Below are 20,676 nucleotides of genomic sequence, written 5' to 3' on the forward strand. Positions count from 1 at the left end.
GTCAATTCCAGTCCAGCTTGGGGTGAAATGGAATCCTTTTTGCTCGAAAACTTCTTGCATCCTCACTTCCTTTGTTGGGAGATTGTTATGGAACTTTGGTGCTTTATGGTGCGTCATACTGAAATAGACATGGTGACGATAAACTTTGCTTATTGTTGAGATTTGTGGCGTCTTCAAATTCGGTTCTTGTTCCTGGTAGTGCTCTATGCAAAATTGCAAGATCAATTTGCATGATTCTTTCATGTTGTCCACAACCTACGGCAGATGGAGCTTACAGTTTCATTGTTGGCAGTAGCGGATCCAAGTTGTCATCAATTATGTTTGTAGCCTTGCTTATGTCGAACAAAGAATTGTAACGGAATATTTTGAGTTCGTGGAGAGCTTCAATGATGATTAATCGTTGAGAGTGTGCGATTCTCTAATGCGTTACTGTTATGTACCTTGATGCTGATTATTATGAAGTTTGGGAATATACATTCTAATTATGGTAATTAATTAACACAACAAAAACAAAACAGAACAATTACGCCATTTTTTTCCATACAAAAGGAACAATTTATATTTCTTTCAATATCTAATATCAAACATAACAATCATAAGACATGAATTAACTTACAAACTAGAAAAATAGAAATTATTTGATGGACTTCCTTACAATTGTAGGTTTTTAACTCTTTCCTTTTCCTTGAGGTGTTGGAATGGGAAAAACCAAACTATCCACAATAGAAACTGCCCGTAGCCTAGCGTCAACCTCTGTTTGTCCAAGAGGAGTGCACGTGTTGTTTTTAGGATTATAGATGAATAGTTTTTTGTCATCAAGTATCATCACAATTTTACCTTCCTTGGTAACACACAATAGCTTCAAAGAACTTATATGTCTCTCACGTATCCAGTGTGGGATGACAATTAACTTGGTCCAAGAATGATGCTCACCATATTGCTCCATAGTCCACACCTCAAAATAGTTCATATCACTGGTACTAAAATATAAACTGAGGCATCCCTTCAAAACCGTCAAATCAAACATATCTCCATCATTTATACAATTTGGTGATGGCATCTCCATGAACTTGTGATCCACCGTGTCAAAGTAAACAATCACACACCCATATTGCTTCTTAGATTGGTTTGTAACGGGTTTTGCATTGCAAGAAACGAGGAGATGTTCTTTGTAGGAATCACCGAACATAAAAGTTGGTGGATCAGAGGTTCCAACCATGCCCAATCTACCGGGAGAGGGAGGTCCAACTCTAGCAGAGGTCGACGACTCTCTATTATCATTATTATTGATCAAGTCTTTATAAGCAACCATGTGTAACACTCCATTGACAATAACGCCAGAACCACTGCGATAACCCAAATAAGGGAAGTGCTTAGCCTCTGTCCAGGATTGACTTCTGAAACTGTAAACCACAAAATCTCTTGCACGGAAAAACAGCACCTTGTAATCATCCAGGAAAGAATCATAGCAAAATCCACGTGGTGGATAATTGTGATATTTAGGAGGACGTGAGAACCTCTTGTATGCTCCAGTGGATGGATTCCACAGTACACATATGTCGTCCAGAAACAACAGTACTAAACCATTACAAGAACAACTCAATACAGCAGCTTTCCTATACTTCTTAAATGGAAAGCATAGTTTTTGCTGTGAATTATCACTGCAGTCATAGGCTATGGAGTCGAAATTTTTGTGCTTACGTCCGTTGTAGCCCCAGCGGATGATACTTTGACGGTCAAACTTAATTGATTCATTGAGACGTGATCTCGCGAATTGGGGATCGGAAATTGCATCAAGCCATGATTTACTAACGCACCTGAATCGCAACACAGACTTGACGGATAGTCTCAAGAGTATAATGTGTATGATTTCATATGGCGTGTCACCATATGAATTTCTTCGCATTCTTCTTCGTTTTATCATGGCTTCGCTCTTGTCAGCGGCACAAGGATTCACTCGTTTTATCATGGCTTCGCTTTTCTCAGCGGTAGAAGGATTCATGCAGGAAGGGGAAAAGTTGGCTTGACGAGCGCTCTTCTTTCTGACTATATATACATATATAACAAGAGGGTCAACTAAATAAGTTACCAATTAAAATAATAATCCTATTCTACTCGGGATTTATTTAGTTCAATTCTAACTCTTTCCTAATCCAATTCTAATTCTCTTTACACTCCTAAAAACGAAGGAATTAAAACAAAGCCTAGGCTTGCTTGCGTAAGAAAGATATTCCTAATTCTGCTTATTTCAGTTCTGCTAAACCAAATTACAAGGCAGATGGCAAGCATGTATATTGGGCACTCTTCTTGTACATGAGAAGCGTGAGATCAGAGGTGGATCCACCAAGACACCTGCGATCTCACGCCCTTTCTCTCTCTCTCAAATTTTCTCTTTCACACGCAGTCCTACACACCCACACTCTATATATATATATATGTATGATTATATATAATAATACAATACTAAATTATTGATCAGATTGTTAACTTAGGGCTCGGTTTCGATCCATCCATTCATAACTCAAATTATTACTGGAGTCGATAGATCTGCAGGAGGAGCCCAATTAATCTCGAGACTCCCTTATTTAGCAACTGCTCGACACGAAGGTTAGTCATTTTGGAAGCCATTTTGTGTGCATATATCGCAAGTCTGCTAAGTTGTATGCGTAATTGAAGAAACAGTTTCAATGGGAACGATCACATTGCCATTAATGAAGCTTGGATCTTATTGATTCAGTAACTGTTTATTAGTCTCATCTTTGAATTCTAATTTTACAATTAGAGTGATTTTGATTCATCGTTCAAATCATGCATTCAATAGGGAACATATAATTTGCAGCTCATTAAAATGTCACTAAGTTCATTTTAGTAATTTTATGGGTCTATCATCATCAGCGAATCGAATGATTATGCCACAAAGTTTATTTTAGTTATTTTGTGGGGTTCATGGTCAAGAATTTTAACACCCAGAAAATGATAAGACTGCTGATAAACTTATATCCACTTTGTTAAGAAAATGTAAGAAACGATAAGAAAATTTATTTATATATTGTTTCCTTTTTCATTCTGTGGGCAGCCAATTTTTGCAAATGATGAAAAAGGTTAGGTTTTTATTCAGCATATCCCTTTCAACATTCCGCGGCGGCGTAAGACTTTTATTCTTACAACTGTCTATAACTTTTTGTGGGCCTCAATACTTTTCAAATTTCACTCCTCAAATGTCTGTCATGATATCTGAGTGTATGAATTGGGAGTCTATTGATCGAAAGAAGAGCCAACCCAACAATATGTTTTGTAAAATGCAAGTTCTACAAGATGTCAGAATAAGAAACTTTACACTAGGTGTAAGTAGATCCCTCCCTGTACACCTACATATGTATATGTATATTATAAAGAATCCACCATTCAGCTAGGCCCATTTTCTATTTGAATAAATCGAGTCATTATTATTATTTTTTTTTTTCATTTCTCAGTTTTCCCAGCAACCAAATGTTGTGTTGCCAAATCGGTGATGTTGTAACTTTTAAGATGTTACTCACTTCCAGTTTTTGTTAAGTCGTGAATGAAATATCTCAACTCCTAGTGAGGGCTCTTATGTTAATATTATAGTTCATACTGGTCTTTTGGGTTTGCAATGCTTCGTCATAGTAACAACTTCTTTATTTTTGAATGATATTATAGGTTCTTGTTGATGAGAAAATCAGGGTGGTTGCTTACATAAAAGATCACGGTGATCCCAAGGAGTGCAATAATGTCGACAGAGGGAGGGGATAGTAGCGTGATGCTAGAAAATAATGTGGAAGATGCTGTAAAACCTGAGAAACAGTTCATTCGCTTGAACCACGAGAGTTTTGGAAGTGTAGTTAAGGAGAATGGGCTTTATGATGGCGACCCTTATACTAGTGAGACTCATGATCAACTTGTTCAAAATATCGTAGAACTCAATTTCCAGAATGAGTATTTGAAGTCTCAGTTTGAGTTCCTTAAAGAGCTTCGCTCAGAATCTGGTGGGTCTGACCAACAAACAGGAGCAACAGAGAGAGAAGGAGGGGGATGTGAAGATGTGAAAGAGCTCCGTGAAAAGATAGAATCTTTAAGTAGAGAGCTTTTGGAAGAAAAACAAACCCGAGGTGCCGCGGAGGAGGCCATGAAGCATCTTCAAGTTGTATACATCGAGGCAGATGCAAAAGCCCAAGAGCTTTCTGCCAAGCTTTCTGAAGGTCGAATTGTATTCAATTACTGTTTATATTTCAACTTATGTAAATTTGATGATGTTTTTGAATATTTGTTGAGGGAGGTATGATATCAGTGGGCCAAACAGAAAGTTTGGCAAAAGATCTCTTTGATTTTAGATCTCTTTCCAATTATGATTAGATTCGACCTCATGCTTTGAATTCTGACTACTTGCTGATAGTCGTACTCCCATAGGATATTAGATGTATATCCTTAAATTAAACAGTTTTATGAGATTATCTTTTCTAACATTTTGTTTTATCTTTTCTAACATTTTGTTTAAGTTTCTTAGTTTAAATGCATTTTGTGGTTTATATGTGTAGCTCAACAGAAGATGGGTGAAGAAATAAAAGAGCGTGATGAGAAGTACTCTGAACTTGACTCCAAGTTCAATAGGCTTCACAAACGAGCTAAACAGCGTATTCAAGAGACTCAGAAGGTAAATTCTATCTCTGGGTTCGTTTCGTCTGATGTTTGTCACTTTGTGATACTGTTCCGTATGTTCCCAGTTGTAACACACTCTTTGGTTTAGAATGAAATGATACACATTTAATAAATCCTAGTAAACTATAGATTTTACGTAAGTTGGTCTTAAAATCATCACGCTCTTATCCATAATCACAAGGATTTATGAGAGATTGTCACAGATCTGTTTGAGCAAAGAAGACATTTCAAGTGGAAGGTAATAGTTGTTAACAGAGTTATGGGCAGTCCTTTTCATCTTGGGAAGAAGTTAAAAACCCTATTCCTGATTGACATTGTAGGTTAAGTGGAACATATTACTGTCCTGGTTGTTTTGATTTCTCTACGGAATGATGGTGACCATTATCAGGGGAAAGTATATAGAATTAGGTAGTATTGATGACTTGATGTTATCATTTAATGGTCGGTATGATGATCATCATAGGGTGACATATGCTTAACATGCTAATGCCCAATCATGAAAAAGTTCAATTGTGTAATATTATTAAGTGGTACATGATATGTCATGTCTGTTTTGTGTAAAAAAAAAACAAATATTTGAAGTAACAATGTGCCTCTGGACCAAAATGAGAAAGAGAAAATTGTATCATTTTGTGTGCGCATGTTCAGTGAAGAATGGTAATTGTACTCGTCAAGAGGACTGACACTGTCTAAATAGGGCTTGGGATCGAGCAAATGAACAGAACTCTGTATGAACATCTTGGGATCGGCTCGTTTAAAGTTTGGATCAAGCTTGTTCATTGAATAAACAAGCCGGGCTTGAATTCAATTTTTGAGCTGGTTTAGTAAGTGAGCTGATCCAAAACATTGTTACGCTCGACTCGTGTGAGCTCATGAACACCAAGCTTGTGCGGTCTCATATGTGGTCATCAGTCATCACCGCATTCATGAATATAGGCTTGTGTAGTCTTGTATAAGCTCATGAGATAGCATAGACTTGTGTAAGCTTGTATAAGCTCATGAACGAGTTAAAGCGATCTTGAACACGAGCTCAAACAAAACCTGAACACGAATGTAATATCAAGGTTTTTTTTTTGTTTTTTGAAAATTATAATTAAACGAACCAAGCACGAGCTTTTCAAAACAATGACACCGAGCCCGAGCTCAGCTATTTGAGCTAGTCATGATCTCGAACTGAAGTTACTGAACCCATAAACGAACAATCTAAGCCAGGACAGACTGAAGCTCGTCTCGGCCCAGTTCATTTGTAGCCCTATGTCCAAATAGAGGAGGTTGCTAGGATGAGCAGAAGACCAAAAGGAGATGGGTTAATTAGTTGAGGTAGTAAGCAAAGGCATAGTGCACATAGTTTAGTCTAAACTATGGCCTTGGATAAAGTGGAATGGTGAAATGTGAGGTAGTTGAGAAAAGGTTTACTTGTGTTGAATTGGTCATGGATCATTTGAGCTGACATGGCTAACTGATGTCTAGGTCCATCTATGATGTATGTGGCCTGTCAAGCTATGTACCTTTTGTCATTTCAATTTTTTGACCCCTTGTTTACAGTGATTATCAACTGGTTTGTGTCGTTAACTGGGTCTGTTGATGTGATTATGCATTGACATGCACAACTAATGAGTGGAAAGAGAAGACTAGTTAATGTTGTTTCTCCACGTCTTATGAAGAGAAGTTACTGCACTGGACATTGTGCAAACTGAGGGCAAGGAAAGACCATAAAGGACACAAGTAAATTGGTTAAGGCAGTAAGAAGAGACACAATGCAAGGTTTTTCTCCAATGCCATGGAGAAATAGTTCTGACAAGGTTTAGTTGAGTTGAATTTGGTCATTCAGCATTGTGTTTAACATGGTTAAATGACATGAGTAGGTTTGTGTATGCTGTGGGGCCTGGTGTAATCTCAATTTTCTAACTTAAAGTTATTCTGAATCAGTTCAAGTTGTGAACTAGATTATTTTATGTCAACAATGTATTCACATGCATGACCAGTGAGTGAAAAGGATTGGACTTTAAACACAAAAAAAAAAAAGGACTTGAATCCAGTGTGATTATGGCATGGACAAAATTAAGGCCAAATTGAACTCATTAAACATTGTGCTGCTTTCCAGTTGCGTTGATTGATGCATAAAAAAATTCCACTCTTACGTAATGTCAGCTTACAATCTGTTTCTATTAATAATCTTGGTGGTATAATAACTAATTTTCGTATTCTTCATGTGATCTATATAGTTATATTCTCTCTTCTTGTGGGTATTATACTATAAATGTCAATTAACCCCTCTTACTAAATGAAGACATTTCAAATGCATATTTAGAGTCAAAGAATGCTTCTATCACTAGAAAATTTTTATTGTGTTAGTAAGCTTTTAGAGCAAAAAGAATTTTGGGTGCGAAAGGGGAGTTATTTATTATTTCATGAATTTGAGTGTTAACGTACTATTATTTGTGGATGTATTCAAGTTTGGAGTGTGTTCCATTCTGTTTTCTCTAAGTTCACATCAGTTCTGATGTTTGAGGAAATTATATTTGTCTAATAAGATCAGTTTTGCTTTTTATTGAATCTGCATTAATTTGTTAAAGATTAAGAAAAATGCTTCTGTTTGCTTGTTTATCTGTTTTTTCTTTAAGATCAAATTGTTGTTTGGAGGTTGTCAATTCCAGGAAAAAGATGATCTTGCGGCTCAGTTTCGTGACGTGAGTGAAAAAGCCAGCCAAGCATCATCCCAACTGTCAGCATTGAAGCAAGAGCTGGAGCGCACACGGCAACAAGCAAATGAAGCCATTAAAGCAACAGATATGGAGAGGCAGCAATTACGGATTGCAAACAACAAGTACGTACAATACCAAATAACTGCATATTTATTTTGTACAGGGATGGAGAAACTGTATTCATCATTCAGTTCTTTTTTATTATATTATTTATGGAACCCAATTTTTTGAATAACACCAGTTCATGTTGATTTGCATACCAACAAACCCTACCAACCTTTCTATAGTATTTTCTCTTGTAAAAATAAAACATAATACACTGGATTTAACTCTGTGTGCATGTGTTTGGGTTTGTTTTGTCTTGTGTTCTTATAAAATATCTTTTGTTAAGAATATCCTTTTCAAGTGCAATAAAGAATCAAATTTTGCATTGTATGAATATTTTCAAGTGTCCCTTTATAAGAAATTAATGGGTAGATTTCATACTAAATATGTTGAGGAAACAAAAAATAATGCATTATCTGTTGAATATCACAAGTCATCATTCATCAACATCTTGCTACATGCTGATAGGTCAGTCAATTATTTTTTTTTTCTTTCTAGAATTTGACAATTTCCATCCGTTGTTTCTTGATTTATAGTATTATAGGTCTTTTTTCTTAATTATTGTTAAATTAACTGATATCCAGGCTTCGAGACAACATTGAAGAATTACGGCGATCTTTGGAACCCAAAGAGAATGCTCTCGAGGCATTGCAGCAGTCACTTTTAGAGAAAGAGCAGGTATAAATTCTCTGGGTTGCGCTCCCCTTTCGAGTTCTTTTCTATGAAATCTTTACTTATAAAAAATAAATAAATAATTCCAAAAGCTCGGTTTGCTCTTCCAATCTACCTGACAAAAACTATAATTCCTGATTATCCCTTGGGATTATTAAGGAGAACCTAATCATCTTGTTTTCCAAGCACTGCTTATGCAATGTTGAGAGATCCTTTTGCATGTGTTATGCAGGAATGCATACTGGAGAAACATGTCAGTTTTTGTTTGCATCTATATGTCAAGAACTTTTATTCTAGTAAGACGACAAACTGCTAAAAGCTGAAAATAAAAACGAAGTTTCTGAACTGCTTCTATATAGTAGGATATGCGATGTTCTTTTATTCATGTGGGTGCTCACCTCATTGGTCAATAAACTGGAGTATTCTTGGTTTCACGTATAATCTACTGGTTTAGTAATTGAATTACCTAACTTCGAGTGTAACTTTCATCATTGTTCAGTTGTTTGCCTAACACTGTTGATTTTTTATGTCATGCTAAGAAATCCAATAATTTATTAGATGCTCTTGTTAAACTCATTCTTCCCTTGCAGTGTGTAGATGTTAATGTTCTAGACATTTGGAAGAACTCCATTATTTGTGGTTCATCATTTAAACTTTTGAACCATCTTATTAATGTTAATCGTACTTGGGGATATTATTTTGGAACAATTAGTCTGATAAGACATTAGTACATTACTGGAAGAGTCCATGGGTTGCCAATCAAATGTTATTAGGAGTGAATTTGTCTGTATATTGTATGCAAAATCTAACTGTTTTGACAAATCTTCATTACAATCATTTTTTATTTTTTATTTTTTATTTTTGATGCTGGAAAAAGGTGGTACTCAACTCAAAAAGACCTTCTCCCAACCATTTGGGATGCAGGAAAAAGTGATGTTGAAACTTGATAAAGTCAGTTTATGTTTGTGTGAGCCTGAACTTTGATCAATGTATTGGAGTGACTAGTGAGACAAAAGTACTGCTACTTTTTTTTTTTTTTTTTTAATTATTATTTTTATTCCAAAAATTATATATGTACAGTTCCATATCTGTATGTTAACTTGCATATCGACAGATGCTAGAAGACATGCGAGGTTTCCTTCAAGCAGCAGAAGAAAAAAAGCAAGCCTCAATATCTGAGGTCTCTGCCAAACACCAGAAGGTAATAATGCATGCAGATGCATTATGTAAGAAGTTCTGCTATTTCTTGCTGTATGTTTTGTGAATGAATTGTGCCTTAGATTTTTTTTACTCTCTTATTTCTTACTCAGCAAATAGAGAGTTTGGAATCCCAACTTGCTGATGCATTAACAGATAGAAGCAAAGCAACCGAAACGATTTCCTCTCTGCAGGTAAGAACAGACTATTTAAGGCTCTTTTTTTACATGATGCATTTCAGGAGCAGCAGCATAATTTACCGTGTTTCTTGTGTCCATGAACTTCTTGCTCAACAAGTTATGTTGTATATCCTTTGGTCTGCATTACATGTTTTTATGTCAGTGATATAGTTTTGTAGCTGACACTTGTTCGAGATGGTGAGTTGAACGTAAGTGTTAATATATGTTTTTCAGGGGATGATTGCTGAGAAAGAGTCTAAGATTGCGGAGATGGATGCAGCTTCAAGTGGCGAAGCAGCACGACTTAAAGCTGCAGTGGAAACGGTAAAAGGAGAGCTGAATCACATGAAACACGAGCATGTATGTTAATGTTCTTACTTCCCCAATTTTCTTTTTCCCCTGATTTCTTATAAGCTATGTATAACTGATTAGTGTTGTTGATTTTAATTTGTCACGGTGGTACTCAGTTACATACCAGTATGATGACACAGCTCAGATAAATTGATTTTGAACTTGTCTTAACCTTGTTTATTTAGAGGGACAATCATATGTGAAATCTCTGCAACTCTGTTATGCTATGTTACCTGGACTCGCCTGAACCGGCGAGGGTGTGATGACACGACACGGACACTGGATACGAGTCGGACTCCTCATTTGTCTACTGGACACGGCTGCCATTGATGGTGGTGCTAGAAAGCTGGTTCAAAAAACGAAAGGGGTTGGCTGCCATTGACGATGGTGTTGGTTCTTCAAAGGTTGAAGATGTGTCTTGGCAAGCGTGCTTCAGATCTTTCCCGTGATACATTTTTAATTTTACGGCTAAGATGAAGCTATCTCTTAATGCTTTTTCTTTTTTTATGGCAAATAGGACGCCACTTGTCCATGACAGACATAACCTTTTATTTATTTATTTATATTTTTCTTAGTTGGTATTCACACACACATGCCTCCATTGAGGCTTGAAACCCTGACCTTCCTTTGGGAAGTAAGGATTCTGATACCGCTAGGCCACTGGCCCGTTGGTTAGACATAACCTTTTAGTTAATGGGATACAGCTGTATGTAATGGGTTACAGCTGTAAGCTAATTAATTACTGCTCTAACTAATAAAAAGTAATAGTATATTTTTACTTACAAAAATACAATACTCATTAGTTATGGCGGTTACTTTTCTTAAACAAATTTTAAAAAAATATAAAAAAGAGGTAAAAATACAATACTCATTAGTTATGGCATGAAAGCTGGTCAATATTTATTTTTTATTCACCTTCCGAAAAAAAAAATATATATTTATATTTATTAGAAAATTGATGCTCGTACATTAAAAATTTATACTATTTTCATTTATAGAAGTGTCCAAGTACCCGTGTCTAGATATTGGACACTTTTTAGCCGAGTCCCCGTGTCTCTATATTTGATGAATTGACGAATCCGACCTCTAGACACACACCCGTGTCCCACACCCGTACCCGAGTCCGGATAACACAGTTGTTATGGAGACAAGAGTTGGCTTTTTTGAAGTTTCTTTTGGGTAAAAGGGGTTACCTGTTTGCTAAATAAGAATGTGTCCATTGTTTAGTTAAATTTACCATGAATGTAAGTTCTTTACTTCCATTTTCCAATTTTTTTAAATCCAATATGGACTATTTCCAAAATGGTTTCATTCAGATCTATCTGAATATTAGTCAAATGAAAAGTAATACTTTCCATTCGATGCTATTTGTAAAAATTTCTTGGAGGTCGTTGTTACTACCTTGTTTATTAGATTATGACTGAACTTTAGGGCTTTAATGCTGGCACTTCTGTGTACTAGACTGATTTAGGAAGCATATTCTTTTGTAAGTAGACGAGATCTTCCCTTCAAAGAAAGGGGTGTTTTATCCTCCTCTAAAGATGCATTTTGGCATGCTTAGGTTGTGCCTTTTGGAACACATGTTTGATGGTATGTGTATGCATTTCATATTTTTGACAATTTTAGGTTTAAATGATGTAGCCTCACATTGTTTATTACCTTACAATTGCCTATTTCTTTAGCTAGTTTTATATAATTTTTGAATATTATTTCCATAAAGTTTGTAAATTCATTCAGGAGAAAGAAAGGGAGATTTGGGAAGTTAACTCACAGGCACTGAAAACGAAGCTGGAGGTTGCTGAGAGTAACTGCATGCGTACTGAAATTGAAGCAGCTAAAATGAGAAGTATTTTTCCATCCCTCACTGAACTTTTAATTGATGGCTCGTACGTGTTGATTGAGCCTTCATTCATTTTTTTATTGCGCAGGTCAGCTGGAATTAGAATTATCTGTGCAAACTCAGCTGCTAAGTACACGAGATGCTGAACTAGTGGCTGCAAAAGAGGAGGTATTAGATCATCTTCAGTTCCCTGCTCTCTTCAACTCAAAAATGGAGGAAACACATTGAATATCAATCTTTCCCTCTAATGACTATTACAGGGTTTTAATCGTCTTTTTATTTTGGCTAAGCATTTGTTTTTCCTTGATTTGAAAGTTAGCTTATATATCCTGATTTTCAAAAGATATTTTACTACATCCTCTGCATCTGGAGTCAGAACTAGGTGATATGATGGTTACTGAAAAGCCAGAAGTATGATTGTGCCCCCATTTTTAACTAACGAGCTCAATCTCTCAGGCATCAGGCCAGAAAATTGCATAGATTAAAGCATATGGGCAGACGGACCTTAGTGTTGCTTTCATAGATGCGGAATAAGCATTTTGATAGGTTGTAGACTGGGATGCTTGCAGTTGACACTCAGACATCACCTTTCCTAGGTTACTTTTATTGTATATTGCTGAAAGCATTATTTTTCCATATCTAGTTTCATTGTTAGTATACCCATGGCTGACTGAGAAGTAGTTCATTGTATCTGGCTATAGTCAACGTAAGAAAATGTAGGATGGAAATTGTGTGCACTATTTTGAGTATCAATTATCATGTTTTCTGTATATCTTAATTTGTATCAGAATGATTTGATCTGTTAGATTCTCATTAATGACGACTATTTGAAGTATTTCATGTTTATTATCCTTATTTGTTATACTATATTTTCTTGTGTCTTTCCTTATCTCTATGGTCTTTTGGTCTTCCACACCAAGCACTTTGTTATGTATAGTAGTAAGTTGTTTGTAATCTTTCACCAAAACTATTTCTTTAATTGTTTCTGCTGTATGGTTTTACTTCAGTCCAGACTTTAAGGGGTCCACAAAAGTTTGAGGATTAGTGAATGGTTATTTAGCGTTGTTTGGAGATTGAGACTTGGGATCAAGCTGTAAAAATGGGTGCACTCTAGGCTATATATGAGCCCTGGAAATTAAATGACGGGATTGGCCTACATTCAGTTTGAACAATTCCCAAGGGATGGGCCTTTAGATGAGAATGACCCCTCATAACTACCCTCTGTTGTAGAGAAAAGGATCCGCTAAGGCAGACATAATGGTGTTATAATAAACTCAATTCACCTCACCAAAGCCGCCGTTTAACTCTCCAGATAGTCAACAATAAAATTGATAGTTCTGTCTGGTAGTTTTATTATGTTTGGCAGACCTGAGGCCACTGCCCCGTTTCCCATGGTCAGTAGCCAGCAGCACACGACGCTGAACCATAGACTGATGGTGCTCAACTGCCAAGCACCATCTTTGCTTTCTGTATTCTTAATCAGATATCTGTCTGTCTTAATATCCGTTGCTTCTTCTTATATGGTATCTCAATTTACATCTTGCAGATCACCCGTCTGCAAAGTGAATTTTCATCTTACAAGGTTCGAGCTCATACTCTTCTACAGAGAAAGGATGCAGAGCTAGCTGCCGCTAGAGACAATGAACAACTCAAAGCACAGGAAGAATTATTGAAGGTACATGTGTGTAGCCTATGTCATATATTTTGAAGAATAACTTGGATTGATTTCAAGTACATCAAATTTGTTTGCTGCTTATGACATTTCTTTTGTCCTTCAGGATGCTGAGAAAGAAGTATTGTTGGCATCTTCAGAAAGGGATAGGGCCCTCCAAGATCTTCAGGATGCTTTGGCCAATCATGACAACGAACTTGCTGCAAGGTATTATTATTGCTGTCATGCTGTGGCCCAAATTTTGTTTCAGACCGGGTTGCAATGAGACCCGGTTTCGAACTGAAAAGTATTTTGACCCGTTTTTCTCTTGCTGATCTGGACCCTGTTTAGGACTCTCTCGTAGCCCAGTATATAAGGGTGTTTAGGGTTTGGAGTGGGTAACGAGAGAGCATTGAGAACTGCGAGAGAGAGAGAGAGAGAGAGAGAGCTAGGGTTTGGGTGCTGAAACTTTTAAATTCCTGTTTTTCACATAGTGAAATCTTTCGCCAGATCTTCACCATGGATGTAGCTGAGCCACATAAATCTTTGTGTTCTTTGTGTGTGGCATGTTACTTTTTAGTTGTGATTCTTGGTTTGTTCATGGTTCTCAGCGTTGTCCTAACAATTGCAAAAAAAATCTCTCAGTGGTTTTCTTTTTCAATTGCTATATTTCTTTCAGAATTTTCTGATTTTGTTTCTACAGTTGGAATTGACCCTTGAACTATTGTTTTGGTACATCCATATTATGGGAAAAGGGTTGTATTTTAAGTAAATTGCTTTTGAATTGTATTGCATGATATTTGTTGTTTGTCCATTTCCATCTTATGCAAATCTAGTTTACTCACTGTGCATTTGGATACGTAGGAGGGGAACTAAAGTAGAGGATAGCATTAATTATAAGGGGAGAAAGGAAATGAGAGGATAATATTAACTTATCCTCGTGGTATAATGTGAATAATAATGGTAAAGTAAGGTTTCATTTGTAATACAGAATAGGGGCAAAAATAGGGAATCACTGTCTTATCCTTCCCTACGTTTCTTCCTTTTTATGGAAGGACAGAAAACATTTGTTTTTTTGGTTTTTTTTTTTTTTTTTTTGGGGGGGGGGGCCTTGGGTCTAAACCAGACACGATTTAAGCTCTCTCTCGTTCTCCTTTCCTTCCAATTCCATTGTAAGTGCGGTATTAGTACTTTTTTGTAATTCCAGGTCTTCTCTGTACATAAAATTTGTTCTTCATAATGGTTACTTGTAAAATGTTGAACTTTGGGGACATAAAGCAATCATAATTGACTCTTTCCAGTTTCATTGCATTTCAGAGATGCAGCTCTCAGCACTGCAGAGCAGCAAATTAAGGGCTTGGAAATGAAACTTAATTCTGCCATTTCTCACTATCAGTCAGAGAAAGAAGCATGGGAAATAAACTTTCAGAATTTAGAACAAACTTGGCAATGTACTTTAACAATGCAAAGCTTATTCTGTTTCTTACTAATTTATTTATTTATTTATTTATTTTTTTCCCCATTTTCTTTTGTTTGCGCTTTTGTATTAAGATGTTGAGTAATAATTTTACAGTGAGATGTGAAGCATTGAAGGCAAAGAACAAAGAATCGTCTGGTCAAGAACGACAAAGAGAAATAGAGGACCTTAAACTACAATATAAACGATTAAAGGTATCATGCATTTGATTTGTTGTATTTGTATCTCAATGTGGAGGATGTGGATTTCTCTGCTTATGTTAATCTGTATTGTAACTTATAGGAAGAGCATGATTCATTTCGTGATCTTGCTGATAAAATGATTGAGGAGAAGGACAAAGAGATCTCTAGACTTTTAGATGATAATAAGAATCTTCATCAATCACTAGAATCAAGACCACCAGTATGCCTCTATCTCTTCTCTCCCTTTCTCTTTCTGGCTCATCTCATAAGATACCTGCTACTTGAATTTTGAGATGAAGTTTTTTTCCCTATCTTAATTATTGACCTAAGAATGTGGTAAATACTTTCAGGCTAATTATGACAATAACTACAACACAGGTATGAGGCTCTTTCAGTCACACTTGGTAGCATTGGTTATATATAGAAGTTAAAGCTCATCTTGTGTTTTGATAAAATTGATCTGGTGGGGCTTTAACATTGTTCTGTTTCCTATGGTATTTTACAGCCTCCCAGAAACAGGATGCACTATATGCAAGCACCTCATCTGCAGATCAGCAAATTCTGGTATATACAAATCTTCTTTTGACAGGCATCTGTCATTTAACTATTGTTGTGCTTATTAGTAGATGTATTTATATATTACTATGGAAAAGTTCAGTTGAATATGATTTTAAGCTGATGGTTGTGGAAAGTTTTGTTATTTAAGAAGGACAAATAAAAAAAATGCTGAATTAGCCAGCTGGTTTATGGACAAAACCTACGTCAGCTGTATTTGTACTTGCCCCTCGTATTCTTGTTACTTTAACCTTCTAGGTTTGCTACATCATATCTCAATAATCACCATTACATGTTTTGTATCTGCAATGTTTTTGTAGATATTGTTCAATAGCCATTCTTTTTAAAAGACGTGGCTATAGGAAAGCTATTTCCTATAAGAATGAACTAATTCCTGGGAAGTACGTATCCCAGACAGTTCAGAAACAGAAAATGAGTTTCTTATTTGACCTTTCTAAAAGAAACTAAATGTTATAAAATTTGACAATTGTGATACTTCTGAAAACATAAGAAATACTTGGAAAAATCTAAGAGACAATAACTACCTAACGTCAACTGCTTCGCATTCATTTCCCTTTACCAGTTTTCATTCATTTCACTCTTAAAAATCCCACTCATTTTCTACTTCTGGTAAGATCTTAGGGAGAGTTATTGCTTCCTTTGCTCATATTTTGTTCCTACGTACACTTGCCTTCGTTTTTTTCAACTTACCAAAAAAAACAAAAGCTCAAAGCAATGATATTTACTTCTTTCTGGTTACTTCAAGGTTTCTGCATAAAGTCCATTATAAGGGCTCTTAGTGTGAGCTCAACCCTTAGTTATAGGTTCAAGAGTACGCCTTCACAGCCTCTCAATCCAACAACTGAGGGCACATGCTCGGCTAAGAGCTCCCTCGTGATAGCTTTTTCCAACTGCATATTCTAATTGAAGATCAAGTGACTTAACATAACAACCAGCTGTCCCAACTATTTTAAGTTGAACTAGGTGAAATCTGTAGTTGGGAAAATGCTTTATTGGTTTGAGTGGCTTCAGCTTTTAGTTTCAAAAGTTTAAGACCTTGTTCTTTGTATCATTACTTGTGCCCATGATTTTCATGGAAGGAATGGATACAGAAATGGTGTGAGCAAAGACGCTGTAACCATTCTTACTATCATAAATAATGCGGAAATTAGCTGGATTATAAAGAAAGGAGAATGTGAAAAGCAGATAAATAATGGTAAAGGGGAATAAATGTGAGTCAATTACTAAATGAGCCCATCAAAACTGTAAATTTCTAAATGTTTTGTTCTGCTAAAGCTGCATGCACACACACACAGATCAGATTCCAGATTTGTATTTATCATGGTTCTTATTCCTTTAAGGGGTAAAATCACAAAACCCCCCTGTACTATAAATTTCTATCATATAACCCCCTGAACTAGCAAATAACCCGCTAAACTATAAATGTCCATCATTTAAGGACATTCCATTATGGAGCTGTTAGTTTTATTAGTGACATTACAACATTTCCCTCACTTTTACAAGAACCAAAATCCCCAAACGTCTTCTGGGTCTTTCTAGCCAACCAAAAGCATGAACCGTCTGTGACACCTCTCTCTCTCTCCTTCTCTCTCAGATTCACTCTCTTCTGCAACTAGAGACGGCAGAATCTAATACTGAGACCATGTCGATTCTATCAGCAAATGGGTCGTGGCCTCTCCTCCTCTTTATTCAAAAGTTTCTTTACACATTTACAGACACTACCCTCGATGACTGAGTCGACTTGGCAAACTCCAAACCTCAAATTTCTTCACCGGAGGCACATCAATCTTCGATGAAGGCCTGCAATTGTTGAATCTCAACTCACAATTTGATTGGAAGTCCAAATTTAGCGACCTTTGCCACGTGAGATCAATTATTTGAGGTTTTGATTCGAATTCAAAGAAATCATTAAACCTAACCTTACCCGACCGACAAACATTTCTGTAAATTGAAATAATCAACACGGAACCGTAGCCATTGGAGGTGAAATTGAACTCAATATAGAAGAAGAATTAAGAAAAAGATGTGAGAGAGAGAGTCGAAATAGAATCCTACGCATCGAATTAAAGATTTACAGAAAGATTATCCAAACAAATTAAAGAGATATACCTAACCTTGAATCTGCGTATATTCATGCATATTACCTGTAACGTGTGTGTGTGTGTGTGTGTGTGTAGAGAGACTGACTGATTGAGAAAGACCTGTTCTATGAGGTGTGTGTGTGTGTGTACTTATGTTTGTGTATAGAGAGATTGACTGATTGAGAAAGACCTGTTTGATGAGGTTGCACTGTGTAAGATTATTGAAAATGGAGATGAGGCCATTAGCACTGGCCATGACAGCTGCCATGGCTCTGGCGTCCTGCAAAAATGCTCTGCCGTCCCCGTCAACCATGGCAGCGACGGCAGCTGAGGAACGGAATTTGTTTACAATCAAGTTGTTTGGCTGCAAACAGTAGCTAGAGCTTCGAGTTGATGAACTGCTCGTGGTGCTAGGGGTTCCTAGAAGACGAAGAAGACCGTTTGAGGTGGAGAACATACGAGGTCCAGTTTGATTTGGGTTGGGTTAAGTTATGAAGGGTATTTGCATCATTGAAAGGGGCATTTAGGTTTTTTAGAGTCAAAATTTTATACATAACACTCACGTGCTATTCTTCTCGTTATGATTTGACAGTAAACTAACAGAAAGGGGGTAAGTTAATGGTTTATTTAAAACGTCAAGGGGGTTTAATAGTTTAGTTAGTACAAGGCGGTTATATGATTAATTTCTGTAGTACAGGGGGGTTTTGTGATTTTACCCCTTCCTTTTTAAAGTATCTATTTTCACACTAAGAATAAACTCATGCCTGAGTACTCTATTCTTCTCAACTGCAGCTTTTGGCAAGGCAACAGGCTCAAAGAGAGGAAGAGCTAGCACAGTCGCAGCGGCACATTCTTGCACTCCAAGTGAGTCATACTTGTTTTAGCTTTAATTTATTTTTCAACAGTGCAGTTTCTAATTGTGTTTTAATTCAGGAGGAAATTGAGGAGCTTGAACGTGAAAATCGTCTCCACAGCCAACAGGTACATAAAATATTAGTTTCTACCATATTTTTCACCTGTGCATTCAATATGAAATCCTAGTAAGCACAGATCCCCAGTAAACATGCTTAGTAATTGTTGATTCACAAATGCTTTCTATATTTGGAGAAAAATAAATTAATAAATACAGCATGGGCGGTTAAATTTCAATTCATGGTTGGTGAATGAGTCACATGCAGCCAGTCAATAATTCATCTTTTACTTGCACATACTTAAAAACTTGTGCTATGCACTATGTGTGTGATAGGCAGTGATATATAATGTGAATTTTTTACAAGCTAGCAATTGATAAGCATATAGATGGTCATGTGCTGTCCACAACTCTTAGAATGCTTGTTGCATAAAATTATATAAATCCTTGTTATGAGCAAGATTCTGTTTACAGGAGAATATAATTTTATTTGATGCACAAAAGTAGCGGACAATGTGCTAAATATATGTACTCATTTGATTCATGATCTAATCAAAGCATTAATCACATGGCCATTTTTTCATTATTGTTCTATTTTAAATACTTTTTTTTCTTATTGAGTGGAGACTGGTGAAGTCTTCCCCTTAGAGCACCCTCATGGACGGGCATATTACATATTGGCCTTCAGTGAGAAGATGGTTTAACTGTTTCAAGTTTTGTTCTTTCTGTTTTTTCTTTCCCTTTCCTCGTTTCCTCTTGTTTGTTGACTCAGTGTTTGAATACCACGAGTGCAGGAAGCCATGTTAAAGGAAGAGCTCCGGAACACGGAAAGAGCGCAAAAGAGGGAAGGGGTGGACATGACCTATCTTAAAAATGTTATTTTGAAACTCCTTGAAACAGGTACCTTGTATAATGTAGCTTGTGAATATAGGAGTTAAAACTTTTGTTGCTCTCTGTTGTCTTTTTTTCCTAGAGAACTGCAATTTTCAAAATAGTAAAATCTGTCTGGCTGTTTTAAAAACCATTGTATATCAAACTTTCTATAAACAGGTGAAGTGGAGGCCTTGCTACCTGTGGTTGGAATGCTTCTTCAATTCAGTCCTGAAGAGGTAAAATTTTTATTTTCGTTTTGATGCTTCAATATTGTTAGGAATCTGAAAATTCAGATCAACGTGTCTCAATATCATTGCTAGGGTCATTAGTACTTTGGAAAGCATTCTGATCAGTCATTATTAGCTTGAGATACATCTTGATAAGACGGGCAATGACTAAAATGATGGCCCGTTCATTGGAATGTCCATTCTGAGTTTGGATTGCTCATGGAGTCATTAGTGTCTTATATATCATGACTTTATTTTATAACATAAGAATAGAGAGCAAATCACTCCACTGTTTTTCTGAAAGTTCCAAAGATTCCAAAGGTTTCTCTGCAGCATCATTCATTTCCCTCTCTATCATTCAGGCACGAAAATAGGATGAAAAGACTATTATAGAACTTTAGTAGATACTGTATAAATGTTTTAATTGGATATACAAATTACCACAATTTATAACATATACTATTGAACAAGAACTGAATGCTAAACCCCTGGCATTCCACATGCAAGTGCAGATGCAGAAGTGTCAACAGGGTTATCGTGCTGCTTCTGATGTTCCACCAAGCCCGTCAAATGAATCATCGGGCTCTGGCCTCTCACTTCTCTCGAGATTCACTTTTTCATGACAACAGAAACAATGACTGAAGAAGAAACTACTTCAGTTCTTCCAAGAACTATGTGAAACTGCAATCCAGCTGCGATGGCGGCCGCTCGACTGCACTTGGAGACAGAGATGCAGTTCAGTGTAATTTTTGTATTCTTGATGGAAAAATGAAAATTGATTTCATGAAACACTGCAGCGATATTGTAAAGAATTTGATATGAGAGAAAAGGAAATACATCAGAGGCAAAGACATTGGCATTATGGCTGTAAAGAAGTCCAATCTTTTATCTTTGAAAATGAAAAGCATGTTTGATAAACTACTTGCAATTATTACACCCTACTGAAAATCTCCTAGTACCAAATTTAATGCCT

At 36.4% G+C, this 20,676-nt stretch overlaps 2 protein-coding genes across 2 annotated transcripts; one reads left to right on the plus strand and one right to left on the minus strand.

The window, feature by feature from the left end:
* Positions 1-667: 667 nt before the first annotated feature.
* On the minus strand, positions 668-2,002 carry LOC132316279 (F-box/kelch-repeat protein At3g23880-like). Its single transcript, XM_059814787.1, has one exon. It carries the CDS (start codon positions 2,000-2,002, stop codon positions 668-670), a length of 1,335 nt encoding a protein of 444 aa, XP_059670770.1.
* A 209-nt stretch (positions 2,003-2,211) lies between these two features.
* On the plus strand, positions 2,212-20,631 carry LOC132266468 (protein GRIP). The gene is made up of 22 exons (XM_059767342.1): positions 2,212-2,607; positions 3,682-4,220; positions 4,557-4,672; positions 7,335-7,504; positions 8,072-8,165; positions 9,274-9,360; positions 9,470-9,550; positions 9,770-9,895; positions 11,624-11,732; positions 11,815-11,894; positions 13,273-13,401; positions 13,505-13,605; positions 14,695-14,828; positions 14,951-15,048; positions 15,137-15,256; positions 15,387-15,414; positions 15,542-15,600; positions 18,486-18,557; positions 18,627-18,674; positions 19,398-19,503; positions 19,654-19,712; positions 20,216-20,631. Exons 2-22 carry the CDS (start codon positions 3,752-3,754, stop codon positions 20,324-20,326), a joined length of 2,397 nt encoding a protein of 798 aa, XP_059623325.1. The 5' UTR covers positions 2,212-2,607; positions 3,682-3,751; the 3' UTR covers positions 20,327-20,631.
* Positions 20,632-20,676: the final 45 nt, after the last annotated feature.

The sequence above is a fragment of the Cornus florida genome, unplaced genomic scaffold (assembly GCF_030987335.1).
Source record: "Cornus florida cultivar Cherokee Brave unplaced genomic scaffold, ASM3098733v1 CherokeeBrave_3.0.0_Hap2_Chr07, whole genome shotgun sequence".
NCBI lineage: Eukaryota > Viridiplantae > Streptophyta > Magnoliopsida > Cornales > Cornaceae > Cornus > Cornus florida.